Source organism: Phytophthora infestans, genomic scaffold, assembly GCF_000142945.1.
Source record: "Phytophthora infestans T30-4 supercont1.1 genomic scaffold, whole genome shotgun sequence".
Lineage (NCBI taxonomy): Eukaryota > Oomycota > Peronosporomycetes > Peronosporales > Peronosporaceae > Phytophthora > Phytophthora infestans.
The window spans coordinates 873,217-890,919 of record NW_003303758.1 but is presented as its reverse complement, the minus strand read 5'-3'; the positions used below and the strand labels follow the sequence as shown (position 1 = coordinate 890,919).

The window sequence follows — 17,703 nt, the reverse complement described above, 5'->3', positions numbered from 1 at the left end:
ATGTCTGACGACCGCGGCCAAAGAATACGTTGTCGAGACTGTTAGCTGATGATATCGCCTCAGCGGCGGGAGTGAAAGCAAAAACAAGGAAGATGGCACCTGTACCATGGTCGAAGTCACAATTAGCGCTTTAAGGCTCGTCTGCCGATCGAAGATTAGCTCCAACGGGTTGAAAGACAGCTATCTGCCAATGGCAAAGGCGTGCCTCGGTATTCTTACGTCGTGTGTTCGCTCTTATGGGCGAGTTTGATTTGATACGGACGAAATCAAATTGATACGACCAGTCCCAGAGAAGCGGGAACAAATACAGTAGCTAGCAGGTTCTTTTTACACGAAATTCAGGCGTCCGACGATATACAGAGTGCCCTTGCTGCATTTTCTGTAACGGGGTTACATGGTGTGGAGCACACAGGGGTACGAAGTACCCGGAGAGCTAACAAACTCTCAGTACATAAGTTGGAGAGTTAACAAGGTCTCTCAGTACGTTGGCTGAAAGCCACACGTTATGCATTTGATTAGGTTTAACTATGCTAGATAGTTAAAGAGATACATTTACCCCTAGGCGGCTTGGCCGCAATAATAGTAAATAAAACACTTCTGGTTTTGAAGCATAAAAGTTAAGGTGTTAACTTTGAGCCCTGGTCTTGGGCTGTAAGTGTCCTTTGGATAAGGAACTTAGTATTAGTGACTCTTTGAGTCGAACGTCTTCCTCTGACGCTAAAGCTACGGCAGCCCCGCTGCAATGAAGCTTCAACGTGGCAAGTTAAAGCCACCGTCAACACTTTCCCCCCGGTTTGGTGTGGTGCATCCAGCGCCATGAGAAATTTACTTGTCAGAGACGAGGATGTCAAGTGAGCGGCTAACCTTTTTCCATTTGCAGTTTCGGTGAGTTCTTGAACTTGAGGTCACGGTGATTCACAACTGAAGAGAGTGAATGCAAGTACGTCAACGCTTAGGCGAAACGAGAAGCGATACCAATTTAATCTTCATCGATGGCTTGAGAGTGGCTACTCGCTTAGAATTCTCTTAGTAGTTCTCGGGGGTCTCCTCAAATCATAAGCTCCGATACCACACAAAGATCGTCAAGGGAGCCCCAAGCCACGCATACAAAGCGCACGATGCGAGGATGATCGCGACCAGCCATCATTTAAGCTTCAGCCAGGAAATCATTCACCTTCGTTCTTTTTTCCCGCATTTCAGAAAATAGCATCTTGATCGAATGTGTTGCTTACAGAGGATCTGGAAGTGTTGTTTGTCGCGCCTGCGACCTTGACTTCCATATGCAAAAGTGAATGAATTAAACAGTATGTTAGCTAGATATCACGGCTGCCTTTTTCCTTGGTATCCAGTAGAGACCCCCACGAGTCCTACACTCACCGGACACGATCCAGTTCGTAGCCGCTGACACTTCCCCCGTCACGAGTATACAGCCACTTGGAACTCCCTGCGCTGTTCGTCCTGCCTCTCCGCCTCGGCCCGCGGTTGGTTCACGTCGACGAAGTGAGCGGTGAATCCACCGAGGTGTCACAGTCCTCGGTGCATGAAGCTTCAACGTGGCAAGTTAAAGCCACCGTCAACACTTTCCCCCCGGTTTGGTGTGGTGCATCCAGCGCCATGAGAAATTTACTTGTCAGAGACGAGGATGTCAAGTGAGCGGCTAACCTTTTTCCATTTGCAGTTTCGGTGAGTTCTTGAACTTGAGGTCACGGTGATTCACAACTGAAGAGAGTGAATGCAAGTACGTCAACGCTTAGGCGAAACGAGAAGCGATACCAATTTAATCTTCATCGATGGCTTGAGAGTGGCTACTCGCTTAGAATTCTCTTAGTAGTTCTCGGGGGTCTCCTCAAATCATAAGCTCCGATACCACACAAAGATCGTCAAGGGAGCCCCAAGCCACGCATACAAAGCGCACGATGCGAGGATGATCGCGACCAGCCATCATTTAAGCTTCAGCCAGGAAATCATTCACCTTCGTTCTTTTTTCCCGCATTTCAGAAAATAGCATCTTGATCGAATGTGTTGCTTACAGAGGATCTGGAAGTGTTGTTTGTCGCGCCTGCGACCTTGACTTCCATATGCAAAAGTGAATGAATTAAACAGTATGTTAGCTAGATATCACGGCTGCCTTTTTCCTTGGTATCCAGTAGAGACCCCCCACGAGTCCTACACTCACCGGACACGATCCAGTTCGTAGCCGCTGACACTTCCCCCGTCACGAGTATACAGCCACTTGGAACTCCCTGCGCTGTTCGTCCTGCCTCTCCGCCTCGGCCCGCGGTCGGTTCACGTCGACGAAGTGAGCGGTGAATCCACCGAGGTGTCACAGTCCTCGGTGCATGAAGCTTCAAGGTGGCAAGTTAAAGCCACCGTCAACACTTCCCTCCCGGTAATAAGTTATCGTCGAATGCTGAGAGCCTAGGCCACACGTTTGACAGCTGCATCGCCGGAATGCCGTTGCACGTATGATCGGACCAGCACCGAAACGTCCTCGAACAGCGAATCGGTAGGTTCCCACGAATCGTCAAGCTCCGATAGGCCACGCCAATGCACTCGAAACTGGGACTGCTTCGTCTCCACGTCATATCGTACTCCGCGGAGCTCATCGACGACATGTCCTTCGCTATTGTGAGCGATGAGTTGCAGCAAGTCCTTTGCCACATTTAGCGATGCGTTGGCGTAGAACTTCAGGCGGCTGGCATGCACAGAGCGTCGCTCACCGGTGATTAGGCTCTCAATTACAAAAATTCAAGTGGACTCCGTGTCAACGACCTTCGCAGGTTTACACCAACGTACGCTCAGCTTCGTGCGCGTGTTGGCTCATACATCCGCGTAGAGCACAAGTCACCCACGTCGAAATGGACCATAACAGCAGAGTCACGCTTGTTCTTGGCTTTGCGCCCACTAGCACATGTATTGGCGTTGTTCGTCGCCACAGCTTTGTGTATATTGTCGAGGGCGTCGCGAAGCTTGGTGACCTCGTCCTGTTGTGTCTGCTCCACCAGCCCTAGCGTCGTGCATCTGGTAGCGCAATCGCGTCCAGAGGCGACCTTGCAGGCAGCCCAGTCATAGCCATTACAGGTGCTATTCCTCCTAGCGCCCCTGACGAAGAATGGTTTATAACCATTTGCACGACCTTCACAATACGTGGCCAATCCGTCGCAAGCATGCGCCATAGTGAGAGATGGACCCGACACCAGCGTAGGGCGTCTCGCATCACCACTTCTACGGTGCCATTTGCCCAAGGCGACCTAGGGGTAGTGAAGTGGTGGTGAGCTCCAAGGAATTGTTGAAGGGATTTGATCACCTCGTTTGTGAAGTGAGTACCTTGATCGCTCACCCAAGTGCTACAGACCCCGAAACCACTCCAGTAACATGTCATACGTGACAGCAGCTGTAGCTTCACTACACGGGTGAAACCAAACAAATTTTGATGCGTCGTCCCTTAGCACCAAGAAGTAGAGTTCACCAGTCGTAGCAGGGCTCATGTATAGATAATCCCAGTGGAGAACCTCGTTTGGTTTGTCAGCGTGAAGTGCCTCTCCCAATGGGCGTGGAATAGGAGGTCCGCCTCTCGTAGTAACACAGTGCAAACAGCGACTAATGACGAAAGTAATGTCCTCCTTGATACCATCCCAATCGAAGCGCTGCGTATTGCACTCAATGCTACTGGTAATCCACGGTATCCTGCTGCTGCAAAATACCCCACCACGCATAGACGACCTTGAAGATGACCTGCATCAGCCGGAATCCAAATCGCTCCCGTCTCCTCTCGAAAACGCATGTCTGCACCCTCAGCCAGACCCTTCTCTTGTAGTACCTCAGGGTGTTCACGGACAGCCTCCTGCTGTACTCTCACAATCTCCACGTCATCAGGCCAGTGGAAATTTTCCTCCAATTTCGGTGACAGAGGTAGCGGTACTTGGCGAATCGCACAGACCGAAGTCGTAGAGCCCCAACGAGAGACCAAATCTGCCCAGACGTTCTCTTCACCACTGATGTCGTGAATTTAACACTCATACGCCAGAAATAGGAGTACCCAGCGCTTAATATGTCTGCCGTGTACTTCGGCACGCTCGCCAAGACACTGGAGGGACTAAAAATGAACCTCAAATTTCGGTGATCCGTGTAGAGCGCAAATCCCCCAGGTCGATGCAGCAGGTAATCAGCGCGACCGCACGTCTCAATAACTACGAATGCTTCCTTTTCAGCAATAGCCCATCTGCGCGCCGCCCCGAAAAAAACTGCCACTCAAAAACATGAGAGGAGAGTGGTGCTGCTCTGATAATTCCCGTGGCAAGTGGTCATACGGAACTTGCATCGCCATCGCACCCCAATGCGTATCCGAGGCATCGGTAAAAATACAAAGTCGCTGGTTATTATCAGGAAGAGCAAGTTGAATTGCTTTGCCAATGGTCCCCTTGCATCGTTCCAAGCACTGGAGGTGACTACCTTCCCAGCCGACTGTAGACTCACCTGAGCCACCAAACGACGAGTTCGACCACCTACCTGCTGGTATACCGCTTCCATCATGTCCATGAGTGGTTGTACCATCTTGTTGTAGTCCGGAATTGACTGTCTCATCCAATTGAGTGCACATACAAACTGCTTCAACCCCTGACCTGTGCTTGGTGGCGGCAACTCCTGCAGAGCTTAAATCCGCTCCGGATCGTGCTTCGCGCCGTCTCCAGACACACCAACGGGCTTCCATCAGGAAAAACGATCACTTCAATGTATTCGGCTTGAGTCCTTTCGTCTTGCAGACTTCAAGTTCCGCCTTTAGAAGCTTGAAAACGCCCTCTTCGGCTGCATGATATCCAAGTAGGTCGTCTAACCAAATTAATAGGCCCTTGTACAGAAATACAGCGAGCATATTCTGTACCGTGGCTTGACAGTCGGTCACACTGTCCGACCCCTCCATTAGCACTCGCGTTGGCGTAAAACCACCCTTATCCGTAAGAAACGAGAACAACTCCTGGCTATTCAAGGCCAGTAAGAACTGCCAGTACCCCTTGGAGAAATCCAGTAAAAAGTAGTATCTCGAGTCATGCAAAAAATCCAGGATCACCTCCAGCATTGGCATAGGCCACATAATTCGGAGGGTTTGCGCGTTAACTTTGCGGACATCAACAGTCATACGAAAGGGGTCAGGTCCTGTTTTGCTCACAATGAGAGGCGGATAACACTATTTGCTCTTGGGGCTCCTGTAGCAGAGTCCATCTGCCACTAGTTCTTCCACGTGACGCCGCGTAAGCTCTCGATGCTGCCGCGAATAATGTCGCGCCTTGCAGCGCACAGACTCTGCCTCTGGCTTGAGCGTGACCTCCAACGGCGGCATATCCACAGGTGGATCATTCCCCAGATGTAAACGGAATGTATCGATGTCCTCCCACAACAATGCTTCTAGGAGGTAGAGGTAGAGTTCACTGGCACCTCTCGCTTCAGCCTCCTTAATCTTTAGAAGTAGCGCGCTCCAGACTTCCTTTCGATCCTCGTCAAGATCTCGTTGCCAATACCTTCAGGAAAACCTGCGTACGCTTCGTCAGACAGAAAACCCGCCTCTTCGGGAGTAGGTACTGGAGTTCCTAAGTTCATCGCCACCGCCATCACCTGTCGTAGACCTCCTTTGCCTTCGGGCCCAACAGACTCCATGTCCAGCACACTATGTTGTTCACGCACTTTAGACAAAATACCCACGGGGTCATAGCCGAGTTTCCGCATCAGTGGACGACTTTGTAGAAAATCCTTCTTTCCAGCAGGTAGCTCTTCCGGCGAGATCCAGCACACCACGCTTGCAACGATTAATTTACCGACGAGGGTTTCAGCACCAATATCCAGCTTAATCTTCTGAGTAATCGGGACGATAGCTCCGCCAAATCCTTCAGCCTCCGCGGCTACTTCCAAAGCTCAAATAGACAGCCATTCTTTACGATCTCGTAGGTTATGCCCCAGTGACTCAGCGACGATGGAATACTCCGTGCCAGTGTCTAGAGTAATGTGTCCCTTTACAGCGCCGTTAATCCCACACGGAAGCGTGGATCCGTCAGCATTTACCGTAAACTCCAGAGGGATGTGTCCACTCACAGCCGTCACACCTTTCTTTCGACTTTCCTTGACCAACTCGCGAGCTTTATCTGTAGTTGCCTTAGGGCACTGGAGCACGGTCTGCGTCGGATCCCTACACTTATAGCACGTCCACTCCACTTAGGCTTTGGGCTAAATACCGTGCTGTGGGCCTTCCGTCGACGTTCGCTGCTGCTGTTGCGATATAGGAATTGCCTTCCCGCCTCCATTATTCTCGCCTTACTCATACTTGTAGCCACGGCGGTTTTCCCGCTTTTACCGACGTTTAATGCTGGTGTTGCTCTTCTCGGACGAAGTCAAAGCTGTCTCGAAGAAGCAGAGCGACTGAACTTTAGGTGTCAACGGCTTGTTAATCGTCCTCTTCAGCTTCGTGAGGCCTGTGTCTTTCAACGCCTGCGGTCGAAGTCCCTTGCACAAGTATTGAACTGCTAACTTCGGCTTTCCATGGAGAAATCGTCCACATTCTGCGCATCCAGTATCGAGTGAAAATCTGCGACAAGTCTGGTCACGCGTGACTTGGCATCAGACAGCGTTGTATTCATCTCGAGACCGCGCATAGCAGTAGCCAGTCGCGCGTAGTCTTTGGTATCGCTGTTACGAGCACTCAGGAAGTAGGATTTCCACATTTCTGCGGTAACTTCCGCTTTTGGGCGCTGCAGCTCGTAGTCACAGATACGAAAGAGTGTCGTATGCTCAATACACGAGCTCAGAGGCATCAAGCGGATCTGGCCAACCTCTCGATTCCCTTAGTCCAGCACTCTTCCTTTGCGTTCATACACCAAGTAGCTGTCCATAAACGCCTTCTTCTCGCGACGGGAGCTTCCTCGATACAACGGAGGCGTCGGTACGCTTCCTCTCATTGCTAACGTCAAGTGTGGCGCACTTACGTCTGCTTCTTTTTCCTCTTCTTGTCCAGTCATCAGCAAATCTTCGGTCTCTCGCGGCTGACGAGCAAACCACCCCCATCGCACCTGGCCGCGTGGGGAAGTTGGCAAGTGTACCACTTCTCGCAGATTCTCAATCTCCTGAGCCTGGTGGCCCACCCGTCCAGACGCCTCCCGTAGAACAGCGTTGTAAGTTGTCATCAGCTCTTGCTGCTGCTCCATCTGAGCCCGGAGCGCATCGTAGTCCCCTTTTAGTTGCAGTTGGCTCTGGAACTGCTCTTGCAGGTCCAGCGAGAATCGCTGGACCATTTCTTCTTGTTAATCATGAAACTTCTGAGGTTGTTCCAACCTGAGCTGCCGCACTGTAGCTAACTATTGAGCCATCGCCTCTGCCTGACGGTTACGATCTTCCTGCAGCTGGCGAGAGTGCTCCTCTTGCAAACTCTGTTGCAGCGACTGTTGGAGCGATGAAGTCGACGTTCTTCTTGTCTTAACTACTCCTCCACGACGGCATCCGACGGTCCCCCTCCCAATGGATGACCGACGACTTCTCAATGGAGACGCCATGTCGTGACTCGACTCCACTAAAGCATTCTTTGTTGTTTGTCGCGCCTGCGACCTTGACTTCCATATGCAAAAGGGAATGAATTAAACAATTTGCTAGCTAGGTATCACGACTGCCTTTTTCTTTGGTATCCAGTAGAGACTCCCCATGAGTCCTACACTCACCAGACACGATACAGTCCGTAGCCGCTGACACTTCCCACGTCACGAGTATACAGCCACTTGGAGCTCCCAACGTTGTTCGCACTGCCTCTCTGCCTCCCCCTCGGCCCGCGGTTGGTCCACGTCGACGAAGTGAGCTGTGAATTCACCGAGGTGCCACAGTCCTCGAGGCATGAGCAGCTTCAAGGTGGCAAGTTGAAGCTACCGTGAACAGGAAGCAAAAGTCAAAGACCTTGGCGCCTCGAAAAAACAGCAACATCATACAATGACAGCAGGGGTTGGAGCGATGCAGTGGATGGCGCCTGAAGTGATGACGGCACAACGTTGCTCCGAGAAGGCCGACAGCTTCTCTTTGGGTGTTATTTTGTCGGAGTTGGACTTGCAGACACCTCCGTACTCTCACGCCAGGATTGATCCGGAGACCAGCCTGATGCAGCTCTTATCCAGAGGGTGGCGTCGGGCGATTTGCGGGCTGCATTTCCGCCCCACTGACTTGCCTCTATTGTGGAGCTGGCAGAAGAGTGTGTCACGCTGTATCCTGCTGCCCGACCGGGGGCTCCGATGGTGATGTTTAAGCTGCAAACGATCATGAAGGAGGTGTTAGGCGAAGGATGCGTCGTCTAGAGGGATGAAGCATTGACAGTATTGTAGACTGGAGAGTTAGGCGAGAGCTTCATACCATACTCGTGCTTTGTATCGTGCTGGTAAGTGTCAAGCGTGCTCAAGCTGTGTCGAATGCTTCGCAAGCCCATTCCTTCATGGCGTGAACTTCATTGTACACTGTTCACGCTAATTAGTCATACCCGGACCAATTGTGGTGTACAGATCGAAGCCCAATATACAGGTATTTCAGCTGTCCATTTTGTAAGAACTACTGGTCTAATTTTTAAACCGAACACATTGGAGCAAAGGCCCGGTGAGACCTTCAAAACCGGTCTTTTTCGGTATATTTGGTCATATTTATCAAATATTTCGAATTTGTGATATCACTAAATTGCAAATTAGACTACATGTAGCGTTAATTGCGAACTACTGTACGACTAATTAGCGTGAACGGTGCAGCGCGTTTCTTTTTCTTAGGAGAAATTCGACAAAACGATTTGATGCGCTTTTAACTTATAGACTTCATTATGAAATCAATGATTAGCTTGATTTAATACAAAAGTGCCTCAAAGCGACTGTATAAACCGATATCTCATCTTACAGAAATTTCACATCAAATATGCTGATTGCACATCGCACAAGGATAATTGGCTCGCGTTTCCAAGCAGACTGGTGCTTGGATTGCAGTACCGGCGTATCATTCACACATTGATCCCGAACGCCTTAGTCTCCGCCTTTTCACCCTCCACGATGCTTCGTCTCTCGCGTATGAGCATGCACTTGGCCCGCCCAACCAGCGCTGTAGTGCGTGCTATGAGCACATCCAAGCTGAGCTTGGAGCAGCTCGCACAGCGCCAGAGCCTCAAAGGCGCGCGTGTACTGGTTCGCGCCGACCTGAACGTGCCGTTTAAGAAGAATGTCACGCCCGCCACTATCACGGATGACACGCGTATTCGCGCCGTGTTACCCACGCTGAAGCTGCTGCAGGGTGCAGGCGCGCGTACCGTCCTGTGCTCGCATCTGGGCCGTCCCGGCGGTGAGGCCAAGGACGAGCTGCGTCTCACGCCCGTGGCCGCACGTTTGGGCGAACTTCTCAGCAGCCCTGTCAAGAAGCTGGACGACTGCATTGGCCCCCAGGTAGACGCCAGTATCGACCAGCTACAGGACGGCGAGATCGTATTGCTCGAGAACGTGCGCTTCTACAAGCAGGAGACCAAGAACGACCCCGAGTTTGCTAAACAGCTGGCCCATGATGCCGACATCTACGTCAATGACGCCTTCGGTACGGCACACCGCGCCCATGCCTCGACAGAGGGCGTGACTAACTTCATCAAAACCAACGTGGCCGGTTTTCTCGTTGAGAAGGAGCTTAAGTATCTGTCCGGCGCGGTGGACGCCCCCGTGCGTCCACTCGGTGCTATCATTGGAGGTGCCAAGGTATCTACTAAGATCCCCGTACTTAAATCGCTACTACAAAAGTGCGACAAGATCATGATTGGCGGTGGCATGATCTTCACCTTCTACAAGGCGCAGGGTCTAGACGTCGGCAAGTCCATCATCGAGGAGGACAAGGTTGCACTCGCTAAGGAGATCCTGGAGGAGGCCAAGCAGCGTGACGTACAGATTGTGCTCCCTACGGACGTTGTGGTTGCGGATAAATTTGAAGCCGACGCCCAGTCGAAGGTCGTGCCCGCTAACGCCATCCCCGCTGACTGGCTCGGCTTGGACATTGGTCCGAACTCAATGGCTACGTTCGCCAAGGAGCTCAAGGAGTGCAAAACGGTTGTGTGGAACGGACCCATGGGCGTGTTTGAGTTCCCTGAGTTCGCCAAGGGCACGTTCGGCGTGGCCAAGGCTCTCGCCGAGAGCACGGAGAGTGGCGTCACCACCATCGTGGGTGGCGGCGACTCTGTGGCTGCGGTGGAGCAGGCCGGTCTAGGCGCGAAGATGAGCCACATCTCCACTGGTGGCGGTGCCAGTCTGGAGCTGCTCGAGGGCAAGGTGCTCCCGGGTGTCGCTGCGCTGAACGACGCTTAAGTTATTCAGGGTTAGAAAGCCGGTATCCTGCAGCACAGTTAGAAGATGATCAACATCAAAAAGGTTGTAGGCGCCTCAAAGAAAACATTTTTGGTGATAATCAATACTTGGAAGTACGAAATACTGGCCTCAACACTGTAATCCAGCTCGAGTACAGCTGAAGAACTGGAAAGCTACATAGTTGTTAGCCTGGGACATTTACGCATGTCGGTCGATGGTGTTCCGCTTCAACAATGCGATTGTCAAATGCGTTTGACAGCTACGTCGGGAAGACTTGCATCTGTAGTGTCACGTCTGTACGCGTTATCACCACATCTTACGTCCAAACCGCTCGTTGCTAACATACTTCATGTGTTTTCAATACCTCTCGCATTCAGCGTAGATCAAACTTTATGCAAGTTTAGCGATGGCATTGCCACAAGCCGAACCGCCTTCACACTTGTCTTTCGCGTCGCTACCCTTGACGCACATTACACACGCGATTTCTGATCGTTGTAGTGACCATTTGCCTTCCCGCGTTTCAGCGGCACCTCTAATCCGCTGGGTGCTTTTCGCGTGGCCTGGCCACTCCAAGGAGTGTTAGTGGTGTCTTTCGGGTCGGCTAACTTAGCCCGGCTTAGCCGCTAAGCGTTCTGTCGAGAGAGAGTGCGAGTGTCGTCTGGATACGACCCGACAGGTGTTGCAGGTGCCGCCGTTAGTAACTGAGCCCTGAGCTACATTGAATGAGCAAGTGAGTCAAAGGTGTGGGCAGTAATGACATCATCAATCCAAGAACGAAGCTCGACTCCAAGTTCGGGCCAGTGACGATCGATTATTCTAGAATCGCGGCCGGACTATCAACTAAAGAAGCGCGAGAGAACTGGCGGTTCCAGGATTGCCTCGTGCAATTGAAGCCCCACGCGCGACTTGCGTGCGTGAGAGCAAACACGCACGCTGAAGACCGAGTCACACGTAGTACACTTTGAGTCGCTCGGACACCGTCGTCGAGCGTCGAACACCGGCTTTTAGTCGATAAGCCTTTCCCCATCGTGGCACCAGGATGGCTGATCGTTTTGCTCAACCTACCATACTCAACGCGCTTGCCTCGATCGAGGCAACGAAAGTGCCATCCCATATGGGCGTACAAGTACGTGTAGTTGCTCGTGCTGGGGAAACGAGTGGGTAAGCTGTGGCCGCGTCGTCGGCGGCACCATATCTACCCAGCAAAAGAGCCACGGAATAAGAAGTCAAGTATCCAAGTGGAGTGCAACGATGCGCTGCCTCCTCTCCGGCCGCGCAGCGATCATAAAGACGAGTACCATGGCGCATTACTCGCGCCCCATGTGTTATCACCGCAGGAGTCTGTGTCAAACCGATCTGCTGCAGCGCCTCCAATTTAACCCCGCCACCTCCAAATGCGTTCCACGCCGTACGGAGTGCTCGCAGGCCACTACGGGAGAAATTTGTGTGGAGCCGTGATTGAGAGTCACCGTTGATCCACTCTGAGGTCTTCAGACGAAGCAAAGGTCGGACCTTCGACTGGAACTTCAACATACATTTTCCTGGTTGTAAACGGGGATTTGCGCCGAGATCGGACGAATACTCTCTGGAACCTCCGGTCTGGAGGGGTTATTAATAAAACCCTTTTTTAGCAAATCATAAATCTAAAAAAGCGCTAAAAAAAAATATCAGTTTAAATAGTCTGAATTATCCATACAAGAGTGTAAGTTATTCGATTGAAGATTAAGCTGGGAGTTCAGGCATAACTTAGGCAGCCTGCCTGGCAGCGCTGATTAGCTTCGCCGCCCGGATCAAGTTGACAACATACCACTCGATTCGCACGTTGCGAAGCGTGCTGGAGTCTCCAGTGGAGACGAAGGCAGAAAGCCAGCGACGGCGGCAGACAGGCTTGAGTCCACAGATCGGACAGAGACGCGGGGGGGCGGCAGACAGGCTTGAGTCCACAGATCGGACAGAGACGCGGGGGGGCGGAAGATGAAGCGCTACAACGCCAGTCACTGCAACGACGGGCTTGTGGCTCAAAGACGACGGCCACCGGAGCCCAGGCTCGAACGGACATGCGCACGCCAACAACGAGCTCAGCAATCGACGTGGTCAACCGCTAGGCAGCGATTACACAGGACACCAAACGGCGTAGAGAGTAAAGTAGTGTGCTAACCTCTCGCCAGTTGCGCCTGCCATGGAGCTTCGATCGCATTCGCGACCCACGTAAATCTGCACGTGTTAAGTTAATACATGCATTGCCATGGGGTTCGCGACGAGCTAAGTCTTCGAACGAAGTCAACACTCGCCACACCACTCTGATCTGAACGTTAGCTTTCCGGCCTTCGTCGTTGAGTGGGGGCTGTAGCTCGAGTACACGCAAAAGGGAAGGCCCACGGTCGATCGCTCGCCACGTCAAGTCGCGTCCAGGATCCAGCGACCAAAACGATCGTCGGTGCCGGCGGAACATTGGACTGGAGTCACGCATAGCTTACGCTCCGGGCTGTCTTCCCCTAAACAGCCGCCGCCATTGACAACGCGCTCGACCCCTTTGCAAACGCCGGTGTTCCGTCACTTCGACAGCAACAACCGCGCGCCAGCCAAAGCAGCCGAAGCAGCAGAACTCTGCAAAAAGTGCAACGGCGGGGCGCGGGCTCTTTCCTTGCACCGGTGCACAAAACGCAGAGCGGGGCCGGCGCCGGTCCAGCGCAAGGGGGGACCATGACGGTCACCATCCGGAGTCATTCGAGATTTTTACTCTCCAACCCCATCTACTCGTCCCGCGTAACACCGGAGCGAGAGATACAACCGCTCCAGTAGCTCTTCCGGTCAACGGAATCCTACTACACCCGCGCCCCCCACGACTTAGCGTCGTACATTCCTCCCAAGCTCCGCCTTAAACAGCAGCTTCCCCCAACTTGTCGCTCGTCACTTGATGAACGCGAGTACTATCCCTTCATTTATTACCGACCACCCCATCCACTCTACCCCGGACTCGCCGTCCGCTTCTAGGTACCCTGTACTACCTCAGATTCAGTACCTGCACTCGCCGCTGACCAAAGCTCTGGCTCGCCCAGGCGGGGGGCCCGTCAAGCAGACCATGGCGTATGCTATGGCGGGCGGCCGCTTCGACTCCAGCACGTCGAGCGACGATGATGAGAATGTGGACCGCAGCAACAGCTTCGCGCCCAGCAGCGGCCCTGCGTTCTCACCTCTCCGGAGCACCGAGGACGGAGAAGTCGAAGCGGTCAGCGGCATCGCGGCCATGAGTCTCAGCTACATTATCAACGGAGAGATGAAGCAGGTGACACAGGACGACGACGACAGCAGCAGTAGCACTGGCGGCAGCTCGCGCGGCGGCTTCGATCTCTCGTCCATGCTCAACACGGTGTGTGCCAAGCCGGACTGTTATCGCACCATTCGTGGCCCGAGCGGCACCTTCTGCAAGTATCACAAGCAAAGTCGCTTCTGTCGTGCCGAGGGCTGCTCCAAGAGCGCCAAGACGGGAGGCTTCTGCATCTCGCACGGAGGTGGAAAACGCTGTGCGCACCCTGACTGCAACAAGAGCGCCAAGCAAGGTGGTCTCTGCATTTCGCACGGCGGTGGGAAGCGATGCAGCGAGGTTGGTTGCACAAAGTCGGCGCTCGTGGGTGGCTTCTGCTCAGCCCACGGTGGCGGCCGCAAGTGCAAAATGCCTGAATGCACCAAGACAGCGCTTCTGGGAGGGCTGTGCATTGCGCACGGCGGGGGAAAGCGCTGTCAGATTGAAGGTTGCTCCAAGAGTGCTGTGGGAGGCACGCTGTGCGTCTCACACGGCGGTGGGAAGCGCTGCCAGGCTGAAGGATGCAACAAAGGTGCCGTTCGGAATGGTGTGTGTATTCGCCACGGAGCGAAGCGCGAGCAGCCGTCGATGGCACCCTAAACAAAGGTTCCCGTGAGCTGGAGGCCTGAGCCTCTATAGAGGACGACGAAATCGTAACGCGGTTGCCATCGGAAGTGGCCGCAATACATTTTGCTAACGTCCCGTACATATTTTTCATTAGAAAATGTTGCGCCGTTATGCCTTGCATGCTTGTGTGGCAAAGGAAAGGGTTGGATCTGTCAATGTTTTTGGCGAAGAGAAGCTGAAAACCTTTCGATAGATACTTTTTGCAACATGCAACAAGCAACTTGCAACAGGCAATTACTACATTTAATCCCTAAGAAAATAAATCAAACTGAAGAGCGCGAATTGCTGCTCTGGACGCGTACTTCCTGGATACTTTTCGATATGCAACAGTTTACTCGAGTCTGTGTTCACTTTAGCCGAACCGTTTGATGCGCACTTGTATCTGTTGCCGACAGAGGGGGCAGTGTGAAAGGAACTCCCCGCACTTTTGACATGTTTCGTGGCCGCATTGAAACACCGTGTCCTTCTTTCTGTCCTCGCAGATGGGGCACAATAATGCGTCTTGAAGTCTTGCCAGCTCTTCCTCGGCCATCGACGTACGATGCTGCAACGTCGGCCGTGTCGCCTCGACAGAGCCAAAAAGCGGGGCTGATGGTGAGGTCGTTTGGCCGTATTGCGTGGTTGTTGTTACACTGTGTGCCTGTGCCTGTTGCGACTGTGGTTGGAAGACACCGTGAATGTGGCTGTGATGGACGTTCTCAATAGGTTGCGGCGGTGGGAAAACGTCAACACGAGGAAGATCGGTGCGTACCCTGAACGGCCCGCGATTCAAGTAGTTCATCGCCTTGATTGTGCGATACTGATCAGGTATCTCCATCAACGCCTGGAGCGCAAATTGCGTCTCTTTCATCTGTGGATCGTTGAATTGCGACGTGATTTTGTGATACTCTACGAACTGGAAGTTGTCAAACTTCCTGTGCACGAGATAATTGTCGAAATAGATCATGGATTCCCACGGACCATCCCCCACGCCCACCATAACAATACTTAGAGGAAAGTTACTGGCATACGTGATGGCGTCGATGGTCTCCTTTTCATTCTTGCTGACGGAATGCGGTGGAATATCCACCGAGCGCGTGACTTGCCCATCAGCAATAATGACGAGGATATGATAATCCCCCGTGCGATTGACAATATTTACGGCTTCATTGATAATGGGCGCGAAGGACGTGGGGCCCGCCATGACCACGTTTCGTACGACTTCTCGGTACCGGAAGCGGATGTTTTCCAGTGGAAATCCAGCCTGGCCATGCTCGGCAAAGGTAAACACCGCGCGGTCGCACGTTAACTCGTCTCCGAAGCCATACACCGGGATGATGTTGTCCTCGTCTGCACAACACGCAGCAACACAGTCGGTAAGAGCCCATCCAGTCCATAAATTCCGCTGTTTGACGCACCAAAGTCTCGTAAGGTCCGTCCGATTGTCTCGATCACGTCCTCGTACGGGTTGTGTGCGCTCTGGTCGTCGATATCGTGGAGACTGCGGCCACCGAACGTGCGTTTGCCGCTCCACTCGTTGGACTTGGTGCCTGTCCACACAACAATGCCATTAGAACGCAATTACTTTTTTCTACTATCTGTTTTGACGCACAGTCGATTCCGATGATGAGGTTGCAACTCTCGAGGCCACTGCTTCTCAGCGCCTGTGTCACCTGGGGCAACGACGAGAACTGATCAGGGATCATCTGCGTGAGCTCAGCGGAGCGGCCGGGGATGGGGCGCGGACCTGTCTCCGTCATAGAACGCGACTGCCGTCGATGTTTGCTCGGTTCGTTGCCCATAGCTGCCAGAGATTTTTGTAGAATGAACAGCAGTGAAAGAAGTTCTTTCGGAAATGGAGCCAACAAGATATTCCTCTTGGTTACAGTATGGTTGAAAAAGTTCTGTTTTCTGACAACTCGACGTACTACGTATCAAAAATCCGAAAAAAGATTGTGGGTACATGTATACAGTACACTTAGTCGAACGACAATTGTTTCTTGCAAAAGTATGTACAGTCTTCTACAGCTCAGTGTATTAATTTATTTAAAAAATGACTCGCTGCGGCCGCTTTACTGGGCCAGGACAAGAAAGCACTGCACACATGCAACGCGAAATTCGTTATTTTGTGATTTAACTCGTTAAGGAGACTTTTTCTAGGACCCTTTGTTGCGTTTCACTGTACATGTAAGCGTGGATTCTTCATTTATCAGGTGCACGATGGTTTCGTGACAATATTATTGATACAATAGTCAAATGCATTAGGGACGGCAAATATTTTCTTGATGATAGTATACTATTAATGGTTCAGGATAACCTGGCCTAATTCTTACGTGAACAACAGCTCGAGTCATTGAGGATATTATGCAGATTGGATCGACCACAAAGCAACTTGGTCTGTGAGCTGTGCCATTACGCTGACAGAGTTGGCGATGGCGATGCCAACTCAACGATTATTAAATTAAACATCTCTTTGTGTTATGAAGGAAGACATATATTCGCTCTTCGGTGTAAACTCCATGCGCAACTGACCGCCACGCTTCAATTTCTTCCCTAAATATCTACATACGCAAGTTTCGTTCCCCTATACGGCAACAACTTCATCTCCATCTACAGCATACTCGCGGGGTCTCTGGATTGTGTCAATTGCTGCTGCGCCGCTGCGTCCGATATGTGTTCATGTTGGCGATACATTTGCTCTTCAGCTGCCTGCTGCTCCCGAAGCAGCTTCTTCTTCCGGTGTCGCTCTTTGCGCTCCTTGCGCTCGTCGAACACCTCAATCCCGACCAATCCAAGCTCGCAAAGGCCGATCACGACGGCGCTACGCAGTTTGGGGCCTGAAAAAAGCGTCATCTTGAGCACAGACTTCAGCACAACAGCGTAGAAGACGGCCACGACCAACGAAGCCAGCATGAGGTTGTATTTGTAGTTGCGTGCCTTCCGCAGACGTTTTATCTTCCAGCAAAAGAGGAACTTGGCGAAGTAGACGAGAAACCACGCGAAGCCGAAGGGCGTCGGGTAGAATATGTAGATCCACTGCAGCAGACGTTGGTTCTCGTCTAGCTCGCCTTGCGTGTACTTGCTAGCCACAAAACTCGCGGCGTGTGTCGTACCGGCGCCGACGTCGAAGAAGGCCACGACCACGGCAAAGATGGCGAAGAACGTCAGCGACGCGTACAGCCACCGGTAGAAGCGCTTCTGATGCACGAACCCCCAGTAGCCGTCCGACACCGTCAGCATGTTGCGGAGCCGGCGCCGCTTCCCCATGATCAGTGGCGGCTTTTGCAATAAGTGTCGTGTTGTGTTCAGACAAAACTTTATCCCTTTTAGCAGGTTCTTCGAAGTGCGCAAATAATAAAGTAGAGGCTGTTAAGTACGGATAGGTGACGTCACACAAGATTTTTTGATGCGCATCATCCGAGGTCTCTGTAATCCCTCCTCTCGAGTAGCTGTCATTAT

At 52.2% G+C, this 17,703-nt stretch overlaps 5 protein-coding genes across 5 annotated transcripts; 2 read left to right on the top strand and 3 right to left on the bottom strand.

The window, feature by feature from the left end:
- Positions 1–9,013: 9,013 nt before the first annotated feature.
- PITG_00132 (phosphoglycerate kinase) lies at positions 9,014–10,334 on the top strand (the record flags this gene model as incomplete). The annotated part of the gene is made up of 1 exon (XM_002908713.1): positions 9,014–10,334. One exon carries the CDS (start codon positions 9,048–9,050, stop codon positions 10,332–10,334), a length of 1,287 nt encoding a protein of 428 aa, XP_002908759.1.
- Positions 10,335–10,804: 470 nt separating this feature from the next.
- On the bottom strand, positions 10,805–12,589 carry PITG_00131 (uncharacterized protein; the record flags this gene model as incomplete). Its single annotated transcript, XM_002908712.1, has 4 exons — positions 10,805–10,935; positions 11,400–11,529; positions 11,870–11,977; positions 12,142–12,589. 4 exons carry the CDS (start codon positions 12,391–12,393, stop codon positions 10,805–10,807), a joined length of 621 nt encoding a protein of 206 aa, XP_002908758.1.
- A 662-nt stretch (positions 12,590–13,251) lies between these two features.
- Positions 13,252–14,238, top strand: PITG_00130 (uncharacterized protein; the record flags this gene model as incomplete). The annotated part of the gene is made up of 2 exons (XM_002908711.1): positions 13,252–13,563; positions 13,717–14,238. 2 exons carry the CDS (start codon positions 13,252–13,254, stop codon positions 14,236–14,238), a joined length of 834 nt encoding a protein of 277 aa, XP_002908757.1.
- Positions 14,239–14,536: 298 nt separating this feature from the next.
- On the bottom strand, positions 14,537–16,053 carry PITG_00129 (copine-like protein, putative; the record flags this gene model as incomplete). The annotated part of the gene is made up of 3 exons (XM_002908710.1): positions 14,537–15,594; positions 15,663–15,794; positions 15,857–16,053. 3 exons carry the CDS (start codon positions 16,044–16,046, stop codon positions 14,618–14,620), a joined length of 1,299 nt encoding a protein of 432 aa, XP_002908756.1.
- An 801-nt stretch (positions 16,054–16,854) lies between these two features.
- On the bottom strand, positions 16,855–17,529 carry PITG_00128 (uncharacterized protein; the record flags this gene model as incomplete). The annotated part of the gene is made up of 1 exon (XM_002908709.1): positions 16,855–17,529. The coding sequence occupies one exon, from the start codon at positions 17,509–17,511 to the stop codon at positions 16,855–16,857; it is 657 nt and encodes a 218-aa protein (XP_002908755.1).
- Positions 17,530–17,703: the final 174 nt, after the last annotated feature.